The sequence below is a fragment of the Neophocaena asiaeorientalis genome, unplaced genomic scaffold, assembly GCF_003031525.2.
Source record: "Neophocaena asiaeorientalis asiaeorientalis breed wild unplaced genomic scaffold, Neophocaena_asiaeorientalis_V1.1 scaffold685, whole genome shotgun sequence".
Lineage (NCBI taxonomy): Eukaryota > Metazoa > Chordata > Mammalia > Artiodactyla > Phocoenidae > Neophocaena > Neophocaena asiaeorientalis.
In genome coordinates, this window is record NW_020174574.1 from 36,947 (window position 1) to 62,904 (window position 25,958).

At 39.1% G+C, this 25,958-nt stretch overlaps 1 protein-coding gene across 1 annotated transcript in view; it reads left to right on the forward strand.

Moving 5' to 3' along the window:
• The window catches only part of HUWE1 (HECT, UBA and WWE domain containing E3 ubiquitin protein ligase 1), a gene marked incomplete at its 5' end in the record, with an annotated part of 110,201 nt that overhangs the window by 36,866 nt on the left and 47,377 nt on the right, over nt 1–25,958 (forward strand). Inside the window, 14 exons of the mRNA XM_024758006.1 lie at nt 4,963–5,020; nt 6,035–6,211; nt 9,723–9,968; nt 11,121–11,254; nt 12,019–12,113; nt 16,748–16,939; nt 19,492–19,708; nt 20,293–20,415; nt 21,116–21,353; nt 21,747–21,977; nt 23,226–23,348; nt 23,791–23,886; nt 24,452–24,721; nt 25,948–25,956. Of these exons, the coding sequence (XP_024613774.1) occupies nt 4,963–5,020; nt 6,035–6,211; nt 9,723–9,968; nt 11,121–11,254; nt 12,019–12,113; nt 16,748–16,939; nt 19,492–19,708; nt 20,293–20,415; nt 21,116–21,353; nt 21,747–21,977; nt 23,226–23,348; nt 23,791–23,886; nt 24,452–24,721; nt 25,948–25,956 (2,209 nt within the window). The remainder of the gene's footprint in view (nt 1–4,962; nt 5,021–6,034; nt 6,212–9,722; nt 9,969–11,120; nt 11,255–12,018; nt 12,114–16,747; nt 16,940–19,491; nt 19,709–20,292; nt 20,416–21,115; nt 21,354–21,746; nt 21,978–23,225; nt 23,349–23,790; nt 23,887–24,451; nt 24,722–25,947; nt 25,957–25,958) is intronic.

Genomic DNA, 25,958 nt, shown 5'->3' on the forward strand with positions numbered 1-25,958 from the left:
TCCCTCTGGACGGTCATGCATTCTTTAATAAGTGCTCTTTTGGTGTATATATAGAAGTAGTTCTGAGAAAAGCATGAGCATTTTATTTAGGTGTGGATTTGAATGGGTTTGAGCTCATCTCAAAGGGTGGCTTGGGACTTAAGAGAAGATTATGGTGGAGTAGACAGCAGGAGCAAAGGTCTAGAATCCAAAACAGGTATGCCCTCTTGGAACTCTAGAAAGTAATGAGCCTGTTGGTGTGAATTTTTTGGAGGGGAGGCATTACGTTTGAAGTATGTTGCTTTCTTGGGCAGATATATTTTCAGTATCTGAGAAGGCAACCCTGCCTTCATCTAGCACCATCTTCTGTTTTGATTAAAATGTTGTCTTTCTGAGAGGAGGTGTTTTAGAGTGCTGGTAGTAACATAGTGAGTTCAATTTGTATAAAACTGTCAAGCTGTTCACTTAAGTTTGTGCACCTTTTGCTTGTATGTTGTGTGTCAATAAAATGTTTACATGCGCACACACAAAAAATGTTCTCTTTCTGGAAAAGGAGGATACCCTAAAAGAAAGCAGGACTTTATTTGCAAAGGAGTCGGAATCTTAGTGCTTTTTTGCCACATCCTTGATTGTCAGCCATATCCTGCTGGTATAGGATTCCTGTTCCTGGCTACAAAACTAGGGATGGATTTCTTGAATGTTAGTAATGGTGGTGGTTTTGAGTCAAGCTGTGTACATTCATCTGCATATAACTTTTCTACCTGGATTTCTTAATACCTTTTGTCTAACATGCCCAGATTTTAAGCTGCCTTGGTAAATTGACATTTTCTCAAGCCCTCATATGTCTTCACTCTGCATGCCTTTCTTGGAATATCGTGAGTCACTGTATATTCTATTCATATTTATCCCCCAACCCCAAATTATCTTATCTCCTTCTTTTCCATCTACCAAATTCCTACAAGTCTAGCTCAAATGTCTTATTCTTGTTTTTTTTTTTTTTAAGTTTATTTATTTATTATTTTTGGGTGTGTTGGGTCTTCGTTTCTGTGCAAGGGCTTTCTCTAGTTGCGGCGAGCGGGGGCCACTCTTCATCGCGGTGCACGGGCCTCTCACTGTCGCGGCCTCTCTTGTTGCGGGGCACAGGCTCCAGATGCGCAGGCTCAGTAGTTGTGGCCCACAGACCTAGTTGCCCTGCGGCATGTGGGATCTTCCCAGACCAGGGCTCGAACCTGTGTCCCCTGCATTGGCAGGCAGATTCTCAACCACTGCGCCACCAGGGAAGCCCAAATGTCTTATTCTTAAAAGAACTTTTTTTAACCTCTAAATAGGAAGTTGATCTTTTGTGTTCTCCCAACATTTTTGTTAAAATCATTTATATATTCTGATGGTTTCCCCCACTAATCTATATAGTTCTCCAAGGCAGGAACAATGTCTCATTCAACAGTGTATCCCGATCACTTTGTTTATAGTAGGTAATCAGTTAATAACTGTTTATTTATTGAGTTGATAAAATGAATCAGGAGTATTAGATTAAGGAGTCCCTGAGTCTTAAATGCCAAGAGAGCTGGGCCTAATGAAACATGAACAAGAATGAAGAAATAGTTAAAATCTAGACCCACAACATTAATACTGTATCATAGTATTAGTCATATGTAGCTTCTAAGCTGCAAAGGACTCTAATAGTTGCTGTTCCGTGGTATTGATGTTCTTCTGCATGGTCTGGGTGTTCATCAGCACCTCATTCACATAACATATCTAAGAATCTCACAAATATTGACACATGTACTTTTCCACTTCTGTCACCTTCACAAGCTTCAATTGGGTCATTACGTGGATTATTAGGGCTGGAAGGGAACACAAAAGACTATCTAAACTCAACCTACATTTTGAAAGCCACTACCTACTATAGGTAAAATTCTTTTATCTCCTTATCCCAGGTAGTTGTTATGGTGGGAGTTGCTATGTACTTTCTGCCAATATGGGAAAGTGGCTTTGAAAAATTTGCAGTGTATGCCACCCCTCTCCCCAAAAGTCTTGTTTGTATCCTTCCCCCACCCAACACAGAATTCTTCAATGGGACTCCCGAACACATTCTGGTCTCCCATGCCCACATCTGTTTTCCAATGCCTTAAATAAACGCATGAGTAATTTTTTCCATTAATTTTAATTGAGGTATAATTCCTATACAGTAAACGGTACAGATTTTAAGTTTCCTATTTCCCTACCCTAAAATGGGGCAGCTACCTATCTTATTTCTGTCATTCATAGAATAAGTTTGCCTGTTCTGGAACATCGTATAAATAGAATAAACGGAGTCTTATATGTATATCATATCTAATGTATGTACTTCCTTGTTTCTGGCTTTTGTTGCATAGCGTATTTTTGAGATTCATCCATGTTGTGTCTATCAGTATGTTGTTTTCGTTGCTGAATAGTATTCCACTGTATGAATATACTACAGCATTTATCCACTCACCTGTTGACGAAGTTTTGAGTTTGTTTTTTTTTCCAGACTAAGACAGTGTTCTTTTCCCTTGGTTTTGTCCCCAAAATCAGCAGCTAGCATTGAATAAAATGATTGATTGTATTTGATCTTGAGACACGTGGTTTTGTGCTACAAATCTGCAATAAGGAAACTTAGGCATTACAGTCTACCCCAAATACATGGAGTTCTGTTGTACATTCAAAGGCATTCACCACAAGTAGTTCTAAATACTTGGCTTTTGGCCTCTTTCTTCTGCCTTCTGAATTGTTTGAGCTCAGCAAAACTGATATTGCTGGGGGTGAATATACTTGCCAGTAAGTAACCAAGGTTTTCAGTTGGGGCACCATGGTTTATTTTTGTGATTGATTCCATTTATTTTGCCTAACTTAACCACCTACCCTGAACAACTTGAAAGAAATGGGTTATATATATCCATGTGGTCTTTGGAAATTGAATAGCAACTGTCTGGGCTTTAAAGGCATCAAATGCAGAGAAGCAGTTGTTCCCTGAATCGTGGCCCACTGGGAGGGCTCTTTTGCCAAGGGCAGCTGTGTCTCCTCAGGAGTGGTAAGAGAGACCTGATTTTCCTCCCCCCACCCCACCCCACCCCCGAAAAACCCCAAAACATGAGATCTGTTGTCCTGTACCCGTGTACTATGACACTCAATTGGAATCCTTCTCCACCACATCTGATTAAGGGCTCCAACATCATAAATACCCATGTAAAAGTGACTAGAGTTAAAATTAAGTTTGGGAATGTGTGTTTTGGAGAAGGCGGCGAGGCAGCAGTTTTTGATTTGACAGTTAAGATAAATTTGTTTCATTCTTCATGGAAATGCAGTCTTTCATTGTTTCAAAGATGCTATGGGTCAAAGTTTCATATCAGGTTAGGATTAGAATGACTTTTCTTAAAACCAGTGGTAGGGGGATTTCTACTGAAGAAAGTTGATCATTTTTACTTTTCCTATATGATGCCCTGAGCCTAGAAGCCAAAAAGATGAGGGTGGGGAGAAAAGTGGTTACTGAACAAGTTCAATCCTGGAGTTTAAGAACCACTGTTGGTTTGTTTTCTCTCTTGTTCCCTCCAACTTCCATCTAGCAAATGAAGAAAGTACATTTCATGATGGTGCTTTGGGTCTTTACCATTATATTTGGCTTCTACAAAGGGGCAGGTATCTCCCTGGGCTTAGAGCCATACCTGTACTTCTTAGCTGTAGAGATGGATCTCTTGAGTTCTTCCCAAGGAGGTGCAGTCAAGCTGGGGCGGATAATTGGTGTAAGTAGCAGGGAATGTGGCAGTGGTTCTGCGGAGGAAGTTTACAGTCAGGGAAGGGTTTGCAATCTTCCCATGGAATCATTTCACTCCTGGCTTATGTATAGATCCTCCCTTTGTACAAAGTTCTTCCCCAGATTCTTCATTGAGTATGTTCACAACATCCTACCCAAGCCCTAGCTCGAGATATTTTAGCTCTAAAGCCATTCATCATGCCTCTCCACTCTTTGCCTATTGCCTAGTCTCCGTTTTGCTGCCACATATCCCCATGCCTGGCAAATCTTTGTTCACATTTTATCTTGCTCAGAGACGAAATTATTTCTTGCCAATTTTTCTGCCTTCTCCCCCTACCTCTCCCTTCTTCTATCTCTGCCCTTTTCTCCCAAATTTCTCCCAAGGGCCTATATCTAAAATGTTCTTATTCAACTCAAGTTTTGTCCTTTTCTAGGGTTTATCTTTTAGGTAGATTTTGTTTCATTTCAATATACTTTGTGGGGTTTTTCCCTCTGTTTATTTCTTACAAAAGCCAAGGTGTAGCCATTGGTCTAAAGGCTGCATTTTCTGCAGCTATGGCATTATTGCAGCCTTCTTATCTTCAATGCATCATTGAAGCATCTGAAGCAGAAGGACCTGATCACAATTTTTGGGTAGTTCAGGAAAAGGTTGTTAGAGAAGGAGACCTTGGGTGTTGCCTTCATCTTTGACCAACTTTGACTTTTCTGAATGGTTTACCAATCTAAGCATGGAATCTTGACCAAAATTAAATTCCATTTCCTGCTCTCTATAACATTAAATCTGATGCAAGAACACGGTAAGATGTTTATGTATTTGTTTCTTTGCCTAGCTCCTTTCTTCAAGCAAATATTTAAATAGTCTCTTAATTGAACATGCTTATTTTTAGTATTTTCATATTGATGAATTCCTCCTATAGTAGTTTGCCTAAAATAGAATAATTTCTTTTGAGATATGTATAAGTGCTGAGTTTGTGAAAGCTTGGTTTTTCCTTTTGTGCTCTCAACCTACTCAGGCTAGGAAAGCTACCTTCAGAATTGATTTCAGCTCTTTTCTTTTTCCTTCTTTTTTTTTTTTTTCTGTGCTATATACTAAAGGCTGTAAGTCTAACTGAGAGAAAGGACTAGAATTTCACGGTTTCCTTTTCTTCGCTTTGTTCTCTTGCATTGGTATTGTGAATTTCTGTGAAACTCACTCTTTTCTCCCTTAACAGGGTTGTTGGTACAGAGGAACGTATTCCTATTCCCCTCATGGATTACATCCTTAATGTGGTAAGATTAATGGTAGGGTAATCTGAGTAAAGGTGTGTGCTCTTCTGGAAAATGTGTGGGGTTACCAAATAGTCTGATGACTTGTGTTTATTTTCACTGGGGCCCTTAAAGTGCAGAAAGCAGCGGGGAAAGATGTGTAAACCTTGTTCTGTGTGATTTGCCAAAAATTAGCTAACAGTCCCTTTTTGAATATTCCCAATTTTCTGTTCATTCCCCTTTGGAATCCAAACAGGAGGAGAATGGGCTTTGTTAGGCCAGTCCAGTATTATGTTCTTTGAGTGCATCCCAGCATATTTTTTTCCCGTTATTTGCCATTTTTTTCCCATTAACTTCTCTTTTACCAATAATAATAATAATAATAATAATAATGTGGTGTTTTATTTTAACTTCTGTGTGTCTCACAGGAAAAAAGGAAGAGTTTGAATTTTCCCAGAGTTATTTACCTATAAGGGGAAGCCCATTTAGCATTTGTTCTAGCCCAGTAAGCACTTCCAGACTTCCAGAGATGGTTTCTCTTTTGCCTGTGTGTTTGTTTCCCGTATTTTACTTTCTTACCCTTACAAAATGCTCTGTTTAGTCTGAATCACTTCCAGAGTTCTAGGTTTCATTTGTATTATGAGCACATTTGAAGAAAAGTATCCGTGATGTTTGCTTCTAGGGGAGAGGCAACACATTATCTTTAAGAAGCACTAAATGAGCAAATTAAGAGATTAGACCTGATTCTGCCACTAATTCATGGTGTGGCCCTGAGCAAGTCATTTAACCTCTCTGTGCTTCTCAGATTATGTGACTTTAGGTGTGGCTGAAAAGATACATTGGGAAGAAGTTGTAATTCCTTATTTTCTGGATGTTTAGGGGTCATTTCATATACCTATTACTGCTTACCTGAGGTTTTGATATTCTAGAAAATACTGATTTCATGACTATAAGGTTACCCCTGTCCTAATTCCAAGCTGGCATTTTAGTTCCAAGTGTCAGGCTCTAACTTTTTTTTTTTTAATTTTTATTACCTAGATGAAATTTGTGGAATCTATTCTGAGCAACAATACAACCGATGACCACTGCCAGGAATTTGTGAATCAGAAAGGACTCTTGCCTTTGGTTACCATTTTGGGTCTTCCCAATCTGCCCATTGACTTTCCCACATCTGCAGCCTGTCAGGCTGTTGCAGGTGTCTGCAAATCCATATTGGTAAGAAGCATCTGGCCGAATATTTTCATTTCTTTTAGAAATCAATTTTGCAATACTTCTGTATACATGTTTTTACTGTGGTCTCCCCTTCAACTAAAACATAATGAAGAAATTGGCGGTTATGTACTGTAAGTGGATTTTGTGACTAATAATAGTGTGCCACGTTATTTCTCATTGAAAAGTCAAAGTGTTTGTTCTTTGTTCCTGAGTTTGGTATATAGTTCTAACATATGAGTTTTTTGGAAGGGAAAATAAATCTGCAAGAAAGCTTTGGAAGTGGGTTTTAACACAGTCTGGTTTGTTTAGCCATGTATTTTTTTTTCCTTTCTCAGGCTTGATAGTTGTGTATTTTAAGCATGATTGACCTATAGTTCATTGCTCAAATTTTGCCCAAAAATGAAGTTGCTTTATTTAAGTAGTGGTAAAAGAGATATAACATGATATTTACCGCTTTAACCATTTTTGAGTGTATAGTTTAATAGTGTTTAGTACATCACATTGTTGTGAAACCCATCTCCAGAACTCTCTTCCTCTTGTAAAACTGAAATTCTGCACCCATTAAACAGCAACTTTCAATTCCCCTCTCCCTACCAGCCCCTGGTAACCACCATTCTACTTTCTGTCTGAATTTTGACTGTTCGAGGTATGTCATGTAAGTTGAATTCATGAAGTACTTGTCTTTCTATGACTGGCTTAATTTGCTTAGCATAATTTTCTCAAGATTCATACATGTTGTAGCATATGTCAGAATTTTCTTCCTTTTTTAAGGCTGAATAGTCCAGTGTATGTTTAAACTGCATGTTGTTTATCTATCCATTCATTCATTGATAGACATTTTGGTTGCTTCCACTTCTTATGAATAGTGCTGCTACGAACATGGGTGTGTTCTCCAGACCCTGCTTTTTTGTATGGTGAAAACACTTAAGATCTACTCTCTTAGCAAATTTCTAGTATATAATACAGTATTATTAATTATAGTCACCACGCTATATACATTAGATCCCTAGAACTTATTCATCTTATAACTGAAAGTTTATACCCTTTGACCAACATCTCCGCAACTTCCCCCAGCCCCTGGCAACCACCGTTCTACTCTCTGGTTCTGAGTTTGACTTGAAAGTGAGATCATACTCAAGACTCTGCTTTCAGATATTTTGGTTATCTACCCAGAAGTAGGATTTGCTAGATCATTTGGTAGTTCTGTTTTTAATTTTTTGAGGAACTGCTATACTGTATTATTCACAACATCTCTACCATTTCACATTCCAACCAGCAAAGCACAAGGGTTGATTTCTCTGTGTCCTCACCAATACTTGTTATTTTCTAGTTTTTTCATACTAGCCAATCTAATGGGTGTGAAATGAGATCTCGTGGTTTTCGTTTGCATTTCTCTGATTAGCGATGTTGAGCATCTTTTCATGTGCCTGTTGGCCATCTGTATGTCTTCTTTAGAAAAATGTCTGTTCAGGGCCTTTGCCCATTTTTTTTTTTCCGGAACAGTACATTTTATTTGACAACAAACTCCCCAATTTGTCTCAGTTGTGACATATAGATGGCTTTGGATTGCTTTTTTGGTGGTCACCCATGCTGAACAAGATTTTTCAATCTTCTAAACAACCAAGGCTCAGAGATTCTGCGTGTCACTTTAGTTCACAAATCCAAGTGTGTCCTCCATTCATTGGAGCATTTTGGCATAGATTCCCTTTGAGGTAGAAGGGTAGAGATGAAGCCGTTCCTCCAAGTTTAAAGAAGTAAGGTGTTGCTGGCTGGTGCTTCTCAGAAGGCTGGCACATCTGTGTTTCTTGCCTAATTCTTCTCATTGGCCTGGAGCCTCTCTTCACTCTTCTCTAGATAGCCTGGCACTATTTTTTCCCCTCAATTGCCTGATGCTTTCCTTCTCTCATCAGCCTAGAGCTTCTGAGGAAAAGGGAGAGCCCATTTTTTAATAGGGTTGTCTGTTTTTGTTGTTGAGTTGTAAGAATCCTTAATATATTTTGGATATTAATCCTTTATCAGATAAATTATTTGCAGATTATTTTCTCCCATTCCATGAGTTGCTTTTCACTCTGTTGATAGTGTCATTTGATGTGAAAAAAGGTTTTAATTTTGATGAAGTCCAGTTTGTTTTTTGTGGGGGGGGTTTTGTTGTTTAGTTTTTGCTTTTTACGTTTCATTGCCTGCGCTTTTCATGTCATACCTAAGAAATCACTGCCAAATCCGGTGTCGTGCAGCTTTTATCCTATGGCTTTTTCTAGGTATTTTATAGTTTTAGCTCTTATATTTAGGTGTTTGATCTATTTTGAGTTAATTTTTTGTATGGTGTAAGGTAAGGTTCAGTTTCATTCTTTTGCATGTGGGTATCTAGTTTTCCCAACACTATTTGTTGAAAAGATTGTCCTTTCCCTATTGTACCCTTGTTTTGGCAACCTTGTCAAAAATCATTTGACCATATATGCAAGGGTTTATTTTGGGGCTCTCTGTTCTGTTGGTGTTGATTTCTATCTTTATGCCAGTACTACACTTTTGATTACTGTAGCTTTGTGGTAAGTTTGCAAATCTGGGGATGTGAGACCTCTAACTTTGTTCTCTTTTAAGATAGCTATATCTATTTGGGGTCCCTAGAGATTCTGTATGAATTTTAAGAGAGATATTTCTGTTTGTGCAAAAAAAAAGCCATTGGGATTTTTATAGGAATTGGATTAAATCTGTGAAGCTTATTTATTAGCTGAGTTGTGCAATGATAAGTAATTTCTGCTAAAAATCAGAAATCCAATTTCTTGCGGACTTGGAAAGATCCATAATTGTGACATCTGCATTTGATATTTTATTCTGCTTCCCTTTTTGCAAATATTGAATTAAGTGCTATTTATGAGAGAGGGGGGGAAAGGGCTGCTCCATCTTTATCCTACCTGTAAGATACTGTGTGAGGGTGGATAGATTTATTTAAAGCCATAGGAAAAGCACATAAGTTCTCCTATCTCTGAATGGCAAGTGATAGTGTTCACTGTCAAGATTTTTCTTCTTACTCAGAAAGAAATTGCAGGGGCCATATAATCCTTGAGCTGTCTCCAAAATAAAATGCCTAGCTGATGCCTATCCTAGAATTGTCTCTCTTATTGTGGTAAGAAAAAAACATTTGTAATAGTGGTTCATTTCCATGCTTTGGAACCTTGCCTAACATTGCTCCCTGTTGAGCAAAATTTGGAATTAATCTTACAGCATGGAGTCCTTGCTGTAACAGTAGTCCAGTTTGGCCATCACAATCTTTTAAATTTGATTGGCCTACCACCTTTGAAAGCCTCTCATTCAAGAGAAGTAATGTGTTGCTCTAAAAGGCATTTAGGTATGTCATACCTTCGTTCATGTTTTGGCTCCACCATTTACCAGGTGTAAGACCATGGCCAGGTCTGAAATTTGTGAGACTTGTCTTCCACTTCTTTCACTGTGACTATTAAGGCATGCATATGAAGTTCATTGTACATTAATGCTTTAATTATTCTTCTTATTTCAGACACTGTCACATGAACCCAAAGTCCTTCAGGAGGGTCTCCTTCAGTTGGACTCCATTCTTTCCTCCTTGGAGCCCTTACACCGCCCAATAGAATCCCCTGGGGGCTCAGTGTTGTTGCGAGAACTGGCTTGTGCTGGCAATGTCGCTGATGCTACCCTCTCAGCTCAAGCCACACCTCTACTGCATGCGCTCACTGCTGCCCACGCCTACATCATGATGTTTGTTCATACTTGTAGAGTTGGACAGGTAAGAATTATGTTAGGTGTGAACATGTTGGCTTAAAGTCAGTAAAATACCTAGGGTATATACGTGGCATCTTAGTGTACTTAGAAGCAGTTCTGCGTAGGCGAGCTGCTGAAAGAACAGTTTTAGGGTGAGTTCTTTTGGGTGGATGACTTAAGTTTATGCTTCAAGTTGCTGTCTAGTTTCACTTCCCCTTAGTTTTTTTCATTGGAAGTTGGGTGACCATATAACTTGTTTTGTGAACTGGACCTTCTTGAGAGTGAAAGAGATTGAGATAAATACAGGTATTAATAGATCTGTAGCATCCATATAGGCCTTAGGGATGTATAGTCACCCCTTTTAGCAGACAAGGCTCAATTGGGTGCTCATCTGACCGTATTACTTCCTAATATTTCTACAAATGCCTGTAGGCTTGATAATAAGATGGCAAGAAGGAAATTTGACCACAGAACATTTAAGTTAATGGTGATTAACAGATTGCTAAAGATTTCCTAAATATCAAACCTTATGTTTGCACTCCATGTGAGGATCCTCTTATGGTTCCAGAAAGTTGAAGTTTGGGGGTGGGGGGGTTTGTTTATTTGTTTTTTGAGTGCTCACAGTTTTGCCACCCTTAGTTGTCAAGTAATCAAGTCTAAAGATTATTGGTGTCATATTTTTAACAGCCCTGTTTTATGCTGTTGAGCTAGGAGTGTGTTCTTTGGATCAAATTAAGTGAAAAGCACAATTATAAACTATTTAGAAAATAATTAAATTACACAGAAAAGCTTTAGGGACTGATTTGATTGATTGATTGAAATAAAGAAATAAACAGGCAATAACAAGCCCCCTCACCATCTAAAAAAATTAGTAAGCTGCCAATGAGTCTATAAAACTGTTTCTTCCATTTAGAACAGAGTTGCCTGTGACTCCTGTTTTTCACTTTACAAAGAAGAAATGAGAAGGGATGTTAGAGACATATTGTAAATATTGTACAAGAATACCCTCTGGAACTATGATCTCTTAAGTGTGGAAATTTTGATGAAGTACACAACTCTGAGAATAGTAAGGAAGGAAAAGTAGAATCCCTTATCCTTTGTAAATAACTAAAAGTTGATTTTGAATATGAATGTTCAGAGGGCATCCCAAAGATCACCTTTTTTACTTTGGCTACAGAGTGAAATTCGTTCCATCTCCGTAAACCAGTGGGGCTCTCAGTTGGGTCTGAGTGTTCTGAGCAAGCTGAGCCAGTTATACTGTTCCCTGGTGTGGGAAAGCACTGTCCTTCTCTCCCTGTGTACCCCAAACAGGTAAGGAAATGGTCATCTCTTTTACTATCTCTGTTGTCTTTCCTAACAGAAAAACTAAGCTTAGTGAGCCTGGGGTATTACTTTGGTCAAGGATAGAAAGGTAAAGAGTTCAGAGGCCTCCTTGTCTGTCTTAGTTCATTCGGGCTGCTATAACAAAATCCACAGATTGGGTCCTTATAAACAACAGAAATTTATTGCTCAGAGTTCTGGAGGCTGGAAGTCTGCATGGTTGGGTGAGGGCTGTCTTCCACATTGCAGACTTCTCATTGTATCCTCACATGGCAAAAGGGACTAGGAATCTCTCTGGAGCCTCTTTTATAAGGCAGTAGTTCCATTCATGAGGGTTCTACTCTTAAGACTTAAGCACCTACCAAAGGCCTTACTACTAATACATCTCATCAGACATTAGGATTTCAGCATTTGAATTTTGAGGAGACACACATTTAACCAATAGCATTGTCCTTCCCACTTATAAGCCAAAGGACTTCCTTACAAATGTGTCATCTTTGACCTGATATCTCAATTATGCTGTGTCAGCATGGTGGGTGTTTACAGTTTGGTCCTGTTGTTAGCCAGATATAAAGAGTTGAGTTGGAAACCTGTTGAGTACTACCTCAGGAATTCCATCATTGCAGATGTTTTATTAGGTTAACTTACCTGCTATAGGAGGGGGATAGTGTCAGCCAAGCAGGTCAGAGACCAAGCACAACATTAAAAAGATGAGTTATCAGAGGTTTTTTGGCTCACTGTTTCTCTTCTTGCAGCCTGCCATCTGGGTGTGAATTTGGTCAGGCAGACATGCAGAAACTGGTTCCAAAGGATGAGAAGGCAGGTACGACCCAGGGCGGAAAAAGATCAGGTAACTCCAAGAAACTAAAATCCTAGCCATTAATTCTCTTAAGTTCTGTCTGTCTCTGTCTTTATAGGTCTATTGTGAAATTTTAGTAGGTCTATCATCTGTAGTCTTCAGTTTTTTCCATTCATTAATTTTTAATTATTTTAAAATTAAACTATTTTCAGTTATTTTTTCTATTAAAAAAATACATACCCACAATGATAAAAATTAGAAAATGTAGTAGAAAGAAGAATCGCCGATATTTATACCACAAAAAATATTTTGGAAGTATCTGCTAATCTTTTTCCCTGAAGGTATGTTTTATTAACATAGTTGTGATTATCTTAGACATAATATTTACAGGTCTCTTTTCACTTAATATTAAGTGCCATGTAAAGGTACCATGAATTAACCATTCCCTGTTAAGTTTCTAATGTACTATTTTGAAAACTGAACATCTTTATATGTAGTTTTTTTGAGAATGTAAGATTGATTCTTAGAAATTACAGTAACAAAGATTATGGTGGGTCTTTAATTTTTTGTATGCTTATTTTTCAGAAGCTTAATTTCTTACGTTAAAATGGTAAATGACTATTCTAAGTGGCTGTGGAGCACTTTAGACCCACACTGTCCAATATGGTAGCCACCAGCCACGTGTAATATGGCTGTTTTACATTACTACTTATAATGTGGCTAGTACAACTAAAAAACTGAATTTTCTTTCTTCTTTGCTCCCTCGAGTCTCTCTTTCTCTCTCCCCTCTTGTTAAGTGGAGGGTGTTATGGGTTGAATTGTGTGCCCGCCCCCAAAAATTATATGTTGGAGTACTAACCCCCAGCACCTCATAATGTGACCTTATTTGGAAATAGGGTTGTTGAAGATGTAGTTAAGATGAAGTCATAGGTTGGATGGAGAAAACTGAATTTTTAATTTTTATTAATTTTTTTTGTTGTTGTTCGGGGTTTTTGTTTGTTTTTTGTGGTACGCGGGCCTCTCACTGCTGTGGCCTCTCCCATTGCGGAGCACAGGCTCCGGGTGCGCAGGCTCAGCGGCCATGGCTCACGGGCCCAGCCGCTCCACGGCATGTGGGATCTTCCCGGACCAGGGCACAAACCCGTGTCCCCTGCATCGGTAGGTGGACTCTCAACCACTGCGCCACCAGGGAAGCCCCTATTAATTTAAATATAACAACTATTAACTCTATTCAGTTGTTGGAGGACTTTTAAGTATGTTTGGAAAACTTGGGTATGTGAATCTTTTTTTCCCCAGTAAATCATATGAAATATAAATATAGATCGATTAATGAGAACTTAATGTCTGTATTGAGATGCTCTGTAAGCATAACTATGATACCTGTTTTTTTAAATGCTTAATATAAAAATGTATGCTCAGTCATTTTTATATTTGATTACATGTTAAAATAATTTTTATTATATTGGGTTAAATGTATTGAAAATTATAGCTGTTTTTTACTTTTTAAGTGGTTACTAGAGATTTTTTAATTACATATGTGGTTCACATTATATTTCTCTTGGACAGTGCCGTTTTATAAAATAGCTTTTATATTATATTACAATAGAAGTTGCAAGATGCAGTAAGCAGAAATTATATTGGGTGGGCCAAAGAGTGCCTTCGTTTTTTGTTTTAAGTAAAAATACAAGACACATTTTTCATTTTCACCAAGAACTTTTTTGAACAACGTATTCACCCTTTTGTTCCACTACCTTCTGCCATTTTTCATGCAACTTCATAATTCCATCTTCCCAAAACTTTTTATCTCTTTGAGCAAAGAACTTGTTCCAGGCGCCTTTTACAGTCTTCCAGGGAATTGAAATTTTTTCCATTAAGAGGATTTTGTAAAGACCGAAATAAATGGAAATCCGAAGGTGCAATGTCTGGTGACTACGGCAGATGAATCAGAACTTCCCAGCCAAGCTGTAACAGTTTTTACCTGCTCATCAAAGAAACATATGGTCTTGGATTACATTGATGGAAGATTATGCGTTCTCTGTTGACTAATTCTGGACACTTTTCGTCGAGTGTCGCTTTCAGTTGATCTAATTGGGAGGAGTACTTGGAATCAATCATTTGGTTTTCCAGAAGGAGCTCATAATAGAGCACTCCCTTCCAGTCCCACCATATACACATCACCTTCTTTGGATGAAGACCGGTATTTGGTGTGGTTGGTGGTGGTTCATTTCGCTTGCCCCCACGATCTCTTCCGTCCCACATTATTGTACAATATCCACTTTCATCGCCCGTCACAATTTGTTTAAAAATGGAACATTTTTGTTACGTTTAAGTAGAGAATCGCATGCAGAAATACAGTCAAGAATTGTTTTTTTCGCTTAACTTACGTGGAACCCAAACATCAAAGTGATTCACATAACCAGGCTGGTGCAAATGAATGTCAGTGCTTGATTTGGATATTTTGAGTATGTTGGCTATCTCCCGCGTGGTATAACGTTGATTGTTCTCAATTAATATCTCGGTTTGATCGCTGTCAACCTCAACTGGTCTGCCCGACAGTGGAGCATCATCCAGTGAGAAATCTCCAACATGAAACTTCGCAAACCACTTTTGACACGTTCAATCAGTCACAGCACCTTCTCCATACACCGCACAAATCGTTTTGTGCATTTCAGTTGCGTTTTTACCTTTCTTGAAATAATAAAGCATAATATGCTGAAAATGTTGCTTTTTTTCCCCCTCCCATCTTCAGTATTAAAATGGCTACACAGAAATTCACCAATTTTGATAAGTCTTTTTTTAAATGTGTGCTGATATGACAGCTGTCACATAAAATCTAACAAAATTGTTTTGAAGGAAGTTAAAGACAACTAAGTGCTACTGGAGCCATCTTATGGGAAAAAACGAACGAACCTTTTGGCCCACCCAATACAATCTTCTGACCGTAATGCAGCAAACCTAAAATTAATAAAAGTAGCTTTTCTAGAAAGTTTTTTTCTCCTATACTCTGCATCAAGGAGAAAATGAATTTGATAAACTATTAAGAAAACAGTGAAGATAATTCTGTGTATAAAAACCTATCACAGAGATAAACCCATGCACATATGGTCACCTTATCTTTGATAAAGGAGGCAAGAATATACAATGGAGAAAAGACAGTCTCTTCAATAAGTGGTGCTGGGAAAACTGGATAGCTACATGGAAAAGGATGGAATTAGAACACTCCTAAGACCATACACAAAAATAAACTCAAAATGGATTAAAGACCTAAATGAAAGGCCAGACACTATAAAACTCTTAGAGGAAAACATAGGCAGAACACTCCATGACATAAATCACAGCAAGGTCCTTTTTGACCCCACCTCCTGTGAGAAATGGAAATAAAAACAAAAATAACCAAATGGGACCTAATGAAACTTAAAAGCTTTTGCATAGACTTGAAGAACCTAGGGACAGGACAGGAATAAAGACACTGATGTAGAGAATGGGCTTGAGGACACGGGGAGGGGGAAGGGTAAGCTGGGATGAACTGAGAGAGCGGCATTGACATATACGCACTACCAAATAGATAGCTAGTGGGAAGCAGCCGCATAGCACAGGGAGATCAGCTTGGTGGTTTGTGACTACCTAGAGGCGTGGGATAGGGAGGGGGAGGGAGGGAGACACAAGAGGGAAGAGATATGGGAACATATGTATATGTATAACTGATTCACTTTGTTATAAAGCAGAAACTTACACACCATTGTAAAGCAATTATACTCCAATAAAGATGTTAAAAAAAAGGTATGCTTAAAAATTGTATTGAGATTGCTAAAGATAGAGAAAATGATAAGGAACTAATAAAAAAAGCAGACATAAGTTTTGAAACAACAAATAAGGATTATATGACAGCTAATTATTGTATTGTGGAGGAAGGGGACAGAATTAATAAAATATACACGAAAATGGATGAAACCAAATGTTAGAATCTCAAATTTTGTCAGAGTCTTAAATATACCAACTTTAAGTCAAGGAAAGAATAAAATAATTTACTAAAAACCAAGAATGAAATTAGACTCGCAGTCAAAGAATTGCCTTGCATAACAATTTAGATACATTTTTTCCCAGCAGTTTCTTTCACACATTTAACAAAGGTGTCTTCATTTCCACATAGTTTTTCCAGAATATTACACAGAAAATTTGATGTGTTTTATAGTTTGCCTAATGCTGATTCTTAGGTCAAGAGCACACGCCCCCCCCAGAAAAGACTCATCTCACGTTCATATACAAAAATCTTAAATTCTAGGAAATATATTTCTCCAGTGGTAATCTGTGATGTCCAAATTGAGTTTATTAACGAGCTCTAAAATTCTAGCAGGGTGTGCGCCTTGAGTGCATGGGGTCACCACACACACTGTAGTTTATGTGAAGTTTCTGGGTCATGCAGTGTGTCTACAGTCTTCCAAGGTAGCCCTTGAAAGTTAAGACTTTTAACATGCTCTCATTGGAAGATGTCAGTGTTAGCTACTTAGAAGGACTCCAGGGAAAGAAGTACAGTTTTGTGGTTTTTTCTTTTCAGATTTAGGAAGTTGTGGACACTTAAAGAGTAACAAGCACTATAGATAGCTCTTTCTTCGGACTCTTCAGAACAAGGAACCAGGTGAGTGCTGGCTCAACATGGTCTTATTGCTCCCCTCTTATGTCTACAGATGGGGAACAGGATGGAACCACTGGAAGTATGGATGCTTCTACCCAGGGCTTGTTGGAAGGCATTGGGCTTGATGGTGACACGCTGGCTCCTATGGAGACAGATGAACCTACTGCTTCAGACTCTAAGGGCAAATCTAAAATTACACCTGCCATGGCTGCCAGAATCAAGCAAATCAAGCCGTTATTGTCAGGTGAGTGATTCTCTTCCTTCTGCTCCCTTTTAGAGCCTGGTATGGCTGTATTGTTTCCTTTAAGAAAGTTTTAAACTTGGTGGCTCATTTTCAGGTGTCTGCCATGTGACAGGCTCTGTACTAACTGTTAGGGATACAGAGATGAGAGAATCGCTTTCTGAAAGCCAAGTCTACCCCTCCTTTTCTTCCTGCTCACTCTTCTACTACTGCAAATAACCTCTGCTCCTACCGTTTCCCTGAAATGTCTCACCAAGGTATCTGTAACCTACTTGTTGCTAAGTCCATTGGATACTTTTCAGTCCACTTCTCACTTTTCCGCAGCATGATGGTTGACCTATCACCTCCTTCTCAAAATACTCCTTTCTTGGCTTTTGTGGTATTAATATTAAGCCCTCCTGCTTTCCTGTTACCTGTCTGGCTACTGCACTCAGTCTTCTTTTCCTTTCTCTGTCCCTCAGATGTAGCTGGCAAGTGACATAGTTGATCTGTGTTTTAGTAGTTACTTTGCCAGCTCTGTGGAGACTACAGTAATATGATGCAAGACCACATTAAAGATGTGCACTGGGGACTTCCCTGGTGGTCCAGTGGTTGAGACTCTGCACTTCCACTGTGGGGGGTGCAGGTTCAATCCCTGGTCAGGGAACTAGGATTCCGTGTGCTGTGTGGTGCAACCAAAACAGTGAATAAAGATGTGCACTGATCTGTCTTTGCCATCTTTTGCCCCTTAATGTAAAATCAGTGGGGAGCCTATTTTCTATGTTCTGTACCTCTACCAATTTTGTACATTTGCCACTTTCTGACACCTTAATGTGAAGGAAAATGTAGACAACTCCTGGGAATTGGGGGCTCTGCCCAAAAGCAAGCAAAACTTGGCCTTTGGTGTTTCCATTTGTTACTTTAAACCCCCTTGAATTTTATGTTCTGTTTTAACTTGTTTAATTCTGCTCCTTTGTTTTAATTTGAAAGTCTACTGCCACTTTCCCCAAATTGAAGGAAGATTGACCATCCAAGAAGATGCTAATGTTTATCTCCCCTTTCTTTGTTAGACCTCTGTGACCTTGGCACATTCTGGGGTTTCTGTGTGGGCCCAGCCCATGCTTTTGATGTCTGTTTCTCTGTGGTTACTGGCCTTTTGTTTTTCTCTTTTATCCTTGCTGACTACCTTTGAGCCACTTTGCTGTCTATTCACCTGAAAACGGTGGTGGAAAAGTACAAACTTAATGTGTTACATGCGTTAGGCTTTCAGAGTCTAGGCCCACCCAACCTCCAGCCAGGCAGTGCGAGTATCTGTAGCCTGATCCCTCATTAGGATTGGGAGATCCTAATTTGGGTGGATTGGGAAAAAAAAGAGACCTGTTACTTTCTTCTTATGCTGTATATCTCAGAGCTTACTGAGTTTTTGGGGTACGATATGTGGCACCAGTTCAAGTAGAGCCTATTTGTTTACAGTGGGTTCATATATACATGTGTATAATTAAGAGATGTGCTTTGATTCAGACCTGAATCGTGATGAAATAATGTTTATTTCAGGCATTCTGTGACAGCGTTTTCATTTGTGATTTTAAGAGTAATAAATATTCACTATAGAAAAAGTACAGAGAAATGTTTTAAGGAAAGCAAGGAAATTACCCAAATATAATGTGTTTAGATATATTTTCTTTCCCTTTTTCTGTACATCTCCTTTACATGTTTATATTTGGATTCTGCTTTTTTTTTTTTTCTTTTTTTCGTTACGCGGGCCTCTCACTGTTGTGGCCTCTCCCGTTGCGGAGCACAGGCTCCGGACACGCAGGCTCAGCAGCCATGGCTCACGGGCCCAGCCTCTCCGCGGCATGTGGGATCTTCCCGGACCAGGGCACGAACCCATGTCCCCTGCATCGGCAGGCGGACTCTCAACCACTGCGCCACCAGGGAAGCCCCAGGATTCTGCTTTTTTGGTTCAGCAGTATATACCAAAAAGCATCCTACAAAGATGAAAATTTGAAATACTTGTAATCTACCTAACACCTTACAAGATTTTTATAAGAAGGCCGCTTTTTAAGTTTTTATGCTTTTCCTAACAATTTTTTTCCTTTGGGGACCATACATTTAATGTTGTGATGAGACGTTACTAGTATATAACAGATGTTCTTTTCTGGTCTAAGTTGTTAGCATTTTTGCCATTTTTAAAGTTCTCTGTAGGCATTTTAAGTGACTCCATAATTCAATACATAGATATATCATTTACTTAAATAGTTCATATTGTGTATTGCTTTCTACAAAGGTGGTTTCAGTTTATATCTCCTAACAGTGTGAGTGCTTATCTTGTCTTTCATATTTATTATATATTGAATGCCAACATACTTCTCTGTCTCCTGCCTTCAAAAGAGGCATTTATTCCCTGTGGAGCTTCCTTTTCAGATATCATATGTAGAGACAAGTCCAGGTGTTTCATAGAATGTTTGAGTGGGAGGGAGTAGTCAGTCATTAAAATGTATTAACAGTAATGTGTCTGTTATAATGAAACCATTCTGAAAGTACTATACAGCCTTATTCTGACTTTTGGGTTCCAGCTTCCTCTAGATTAGGCAGAGCACTGGCTGAGCTATTTGGACTCCTTGTTAAACTTTGTGTGGGGTCTCCTGTCCGCCAGAGAAGGAGCCATCATGCTGCCAGCACCACCACAGCACCAACACCCGCTGCTCGATCAACAGCCTCAGCTCTCACTAAGCTCCTCACAAAGGGCTTATCTTGGCAGCCTCCACCATATACACCTACTCCACGCTTCAGGTGAGGTTCCGCTTGAGATGCAGAATCTAACTGGTTCCTTCTCCACTTGAATGTAGAGTGAGCCACTGAATTAGAGGACTTGGAGGTCCCTTGTTTTACTTTTAAATGTGTACCCCAAATACTGTTTAAGCTACTTGTTTTGGTTCTGACTAGTCTAAGATATAGAAATTTTAAAAGCATTTGTAATCAAACTGCATTCCAATAACCTTGTATTTACTAGTAGGTGGGAACTGTCACCCTTTTTTGCCTTAGAATTTTTTTTTTTTTTTTTTGCGGTACACGGGCCTCTCACTGTTGTGGCCTCTCCTGTTGCGGAGCACAGGCTCAGCGGCCATGGCTCACGGGCCCAGCCACTCCGCGGCATGTGGGATCTTCTCGGACCAGGGCACGAACCCGTGTCCCCTGCATCGGCAGGCGGACTCTCAACCACTGCGCCACCAGGGAAGCCCTGCCTTAGAAATTTTAATATCCAAACTAGTCACCCAGTGCAATATTAAATTTTACTTTTGACTTTTACTTGAATTTCCCATTGCTTCTGTGTCTGCCTCAGAGAAGGTTAACTTTTTGCTTTTTCCCTCTTCCAGGCTGACATTCTTCATCTGTTCAGTTGGTTTTACATCCCCAATGCTGTTTGATGAGAGGAAGTATCCCTACCACCTCATGCTGCAGAAATTTCTCTGCTCTGGAGGCCACAATGCTCTTTTTGAGTAAGGATCATGTTGCTTTACAGAGAAGCATTGTTTGGCGTTTGGTCTTTTCTGTGTGCCTTAGCAGCCCACAACTTTCTAAGCCACCTGTCCTGTGACAGTGAGATACATAGAGACAGCTGTTGGGTATACCCTTTCACATTTCAGGAACTAACTGTATGTATCTCCATCTTCCTGGAGGGTGTGATTCAGCCTGTCCTAGGAATGTTTGTAAGGGTCTCTGTTTTTCTTCATTTGGCTTGTAATGTCTGGTACATATTTTTCTAATAGACTTGTCCTTTGCTGCTGTTTCTCTGAATATGATCATTTTTCTGCTTCTTTTGATCAGAAGATTCTAAGCTAAGTTTCACTTTGGGGTTTTTGTTTGTTTTGGCTTTAAAAGTAAAGCTAGAAGTGGTAGTAATTTTGCCATATATGCGTATAACAAATATATGTCAATAATATATCAATAAAGCTGGAATAAAAACCCAAATAAAAGGTAAAGCTCTGTATTCAACATCTTGTAATTACCTATAAGGAAAAAGAAGTTTATATATGTGTATGTATATATATATTAACAAGATAATAAATGTTGGACAGACTGGAAGCAATAGCTCCAAGAGGAGGGACTGGGAAGCTTTCGAATGTGTCCCTTTCTCTCCCCGTCCTCAATCTAAAATACTAATATTCTATCTCTATACTTTCTCTTATTTGAATTTAGAACATTCAATTGGGCTCTGTCCATGGGAGGCAAAGTTCCTGTTGCAGAGGGATTAGAACATTCAGACTTACCTGATGGCACAGGAGAATTCCTAGATGCCTGGCTAATGCTGGTGGAAAAGATGGTGAATCCCACCACGGTGCTTGAATCTCCACATTCACTGCCTGCCAAATTGCCTGGAGGTGTTCAGAACTTTCCACAATTCAGTGCCCTCCGCTTCCTTGTGGTAACTCAGAAAGTGAGTAGTCAGCATTCTCAAACCAAGAGCAATTTCTCATGCCAACTGGGTAGCTCCCACTCTGTTTTGTCCTCCTTAGTGAAATAACTCGATTGGTAGAGAACCACTGGCTCCTACTCCCAGATAGGGCTGCCTTGCAGAATGGGATAGAGACCACTTGATAATTTTCTGTGGTGTAAACATTTGAACTGTAAACTTCAGATTGGTACTTCCAGGTTGGGTTAAATGCCCCTTCTCTGTACTTCCTTGGGCCCCCCCAACCTCAGTACTGCCTAGGATTTTGTTGTTGGCACTGACTGTGGAAGGACCGTCTCATAAGTCTTTGACTTATTCTTCCTGGGGTTTTGAATTGAGACAAAATGATCTTTACACAGCCTTTCAAATGACTTACAGGCAGCCTTTACTTGCATCAAGAACCTGTGGAACCGGAAACCCTTGAAGGTGTATGGTGGGCGAATGGCTGAGTCCATGCTGGCCATCCTGTGCCACATCCTCCGAGGAGAACCTGTCATTCGAGAGAGACTGAGCAAAGAGAAGGAGGGGTCTCGAGGAGAAGAGGATACAGGACAAGAGGAAGGTGGCTCCCGCCGGGAACCTCAAGTCAACCAGCAACAACTACAACAGGTGGGGTTCTGGCCTCACACTCCAGGATCAAGACTTTGCACTAGAGAGTATACTACTGCTTGTGGGGTTTCTAAGTTTCTTAATGCCTGGTCCTGTTAGGGGATAGGTTTAAATTTGTTCCCTCTTTTACTCTTTATTTTTTTCTCTTGAGAAAGCTGGAGAATAGTTTCAGTACTCCTAATAGGTAAAAGATTTGTGTCCTCCCAAGCATATTGTTTAGTATTGGAAGTCTTTTACATATTCTCAGTAGGCTGTGGTTGCCATGTTCTTTGGAGGCAAACTGTCCTCAGCTACTTTCTCATTAATCTATAAAGAGAAGGGATATTGTGGCCCAAATTTATTTTCCATCAAGAGCTTTCGGAAACCTTAGTCACCTACAAAACTTTTGTTTTCATTTTTAAATTTTAAAATATTGGAGGCAAGAAGTGGGGGGGGGGGGCACAACTCCTTGCAATTTGTGTGTATGTATATGTGTTCTCTTTATATCTAGAGTCCTGTTCAAACATGTCTTCTATATGTACATGCAACTTTTTTTATTATAATAGTTAAAAGTGCTCACTTAAAGAAAAGTTAGAAATATAGCAAAATACATTTTAAAGGCATTCTTAATATCACCACACAGAATAGTCATGTCCTGTTTTTCATCACTTAGTTCTATGCCTAATTTTTACATAGTAACATCATACAGTATGTAAGCTTATACTGCTGTCGTTAAGAACATGGGTCTTTTTTACTTCTTAATCATTCTTTTATTGCTGGATATGTTGATTTTCTTATTATTTGATGTTGTAAAGCTGTGATGTATAGTTTCTTTTTCTGCAAAATTTTCTATGCATCTCATGATTATTTCCTAGTTGTAGATTTCCTGGGTCAGTTTTTCAGGCTCTTGTTCTGTTGCCAGTTTGTCTTCAAGAAAAGTGGGACCAAGTTTTGCTTCTGTGTGTGAGTCTCAGTCTTTGAATTAGAATAATCTTCCTAATGATAATAACCATCTAGGTGAATTTTCTTAAAGGATGGAACTGAGAATCACCTTGGCTCCTTGCCTCAATGTGTAGCTCTGTGTAAATAGTATGGAGGCACCAGGCAGAAAGGATCATTCACGTTATCTAACTGCCTTACCTTATAAATGTTCTCAGTTCATATGAAGTTAGGAAAACTTGTTTACATCTTAAAAGGATTCCTTTCTTTTTAAAATGCATTTGGATTTCTCTTTTACCATGGTTCTGAGATCCTGCCTTCTTTTTATAGCTCATGGACATGGGCTTCACAAGGGAACATGCCATGGAGGCCCTGTTGAACACCAGCACCATGGAGCAGGCCACAGAGTACCTTCTAACCCACCCTCCCCCGATCATGGGAGGAGTTGTTCGGGTGAGTTGGCTCAGGGGCTCTAATCTTTCATGGCATTGGTTTGGCTGCTGATGTGCTTTACTTCTCCATGCCGAAATTTTCTTTATATGCTAACTCTTATAGCTCTAGAATATAAGGAGCAGAAGCTTTCTGTCTCCTAGTCATGCAAATTACTGGACTTTGCAGAGGAACTCTTAAATTATGCATAATCAGAAAGTAATAGGAAGGCTCTCTTTTGTGAGATGCCAAATAGGTGGTCACATTGAAGCTCCTTTCCTATATTTAATTTTGTTGTGATTTTTCCCTCTCGTTCTCGTAAGTGACCAGGTAAGCCTAATTGAGTTTGACTCTAGAGAGCAGCATTCAGAGCCCCTTCTCTTCCTCTCTAAAGCTTAAACACAGGATGTCTGGTTCCTTACGAGTTGTGTGTGTAGTTGCTGGAATTTCTGTTGTTGCTCTTTAGGATCTGAGTATGTCTGAAGAGGACCAGATGATGAGAGCAATTGCCATGTCTCTGGGACAGGATATCCCAATGGATCAAAGGGCAGAGTCACCTGAGGTAACTAGGAAACGGGGCTTCCAAGAGGGTCTGACACATTAATCTTAGTATTTCTATGAACATTCTGCTACTGCAGAGTAATTGGTCGAATTAAAGTGTAAACAAAGACATGTGTGAATACTCATTCATCCCAACCTTGCCATCACTAATCTACATTACATTGACCTGAAGCTTTAAGTGAAACAGATGAAGCATTAATATTTATTGTCAAATAAGAGGCCCAAAATGTCCTTGGTAGTACCCATTAGGCCAAACTTGGCTGTCTTTATTACCTAGGAATCTAGGTAATAATTACTTCAGTTTACCATACCTGCAGAGAATGCAGCACAATGTCTACAAATGCTATTTGTGGGGGGTGATGTAGGATGATGCACATAAGTTGCCAGTGCTTTGAGGATTGGAGGTGTCCTTCCCCTGTCTTGCCTTAGCCTGTGTGGCTGCCCTCATACTCATTGCCACACTCTAACGAATGTATCACCTGCTTGAGGAGAAGGTAGAGAATATTCATATGGTAGGGCAGATACATTTTTAGAGTCTTCTCACTTTCTTCCTTCCCTGCCTCCAGGAAGTTGCTTGCCGGAAGGAGGAGGAGGAACGGAAAGCTCGGGAAAAGCAGGAAGAGGAAGAGGCTAAATGTCTAGAGAAGTTCCAGGATGCTGATCCATTGGAGCAAGATGAACTCCACACTTTCACAGATACCATGTTGCCAGGCTGCTTTCACCTTCTTGATGAGCTCCCAGACACAGTGTACCGGGTGTGTGATCTGATCATGACAGCAATCAAACGTAATGGAGCAGACTATCGAGACATGATTCTGAAGCAAGTAGTCAATCAGGTAAGTTCTCCAGGGGCCAGAAGAGGGGAGTATGTAAAATGGTTTTCCTGCCATCTATCAAAACCTGGTTTCTTTTTTTATTTTTTTAATCAGTATCTTTGCATTTTATCTGATATGGATGTATTCTTTCTTTGAATTCTGTAGATCTAGTAATCTAGCTCTTTCTTGAGTGTTTTCCTGCAAAACATGAATTAACTGCTTCACACACAAAATATCTTTGAAAGAAAAAAACAAAGCTCTCTTTTTCTAGGTATCTCTTCTTAGATTCATCTAAAATGTCAAAAATGTCTCTCACTCTTGAGCCAAGTTAGGCCCCCTGGCCTAAATAAATGTTTTTCCCTCTCCTCCTATGCAACAACCATTTTGACAGATGAGTCCCCATCCTAATGAGTAGTGTGACCTATTGTCTTTTTTTAAGCAGTGTTTTTCCTCATTATGAAATTAATGTATGCTAGTTGTTGAAGTAGAATAAGAAATAAATTACCCTAAATTCCCACATAGCCAGTTAGCATTTTGGTTTTATTTCCTTTACTATTTTTTATGATTTATATATTTAAATCATTGGAATCTTGTTTTATATATTTTTTTAAGTTTAGAGACAGAAGAAGAAAGTAAGTGTTGTATGTAAACATAGCTTTAGTGTATGGAAACATCACAAGAGTAAAAGGCAAACTGAATAAACCTTTTTTCTTCCCCCCACAAGATATGACCAATGTTTAGTTATCTTTAATCTATATTAAGAGCTTATAGAAGTGATTCTAAGCAAACTAAAACCTTAATAGACAAGAGCAATTACATAAAATTCATTACAAGAAATTTTTAACATGCATACTAAAGCAAGACCAATGTTTCTAACTGGGATTTTTGTTTTCTGTTTTTAATGATAATTCTGGGGCGGGTGTAGTGAAAGATTTTAAGTTGGTAGAACCTTTGTGGGATTGACTCTATATATGCACCAGAAAATTTTTTTAAATATTCATTTTCTTTAACTTCTAATTTAGACTTCTTGTAATCTAGCCTAAGAAAATAATTTTTTAGAGGCGCTTCTTTAGTAGCATACATCTTTTGATACAGACACCCTATAGTAAATATGTTAATATTTACCCCCCTCCTTCAGTGAATGTATTAGAGGTGGAGGGAGTATTTTACAAGGTTAAGAATGTTTTGACATACCTCATCATACTCAATCTACAGTTTTTGACTTGGCCACTTTTCTGCTTTCAGAGGTGTGGGAAGC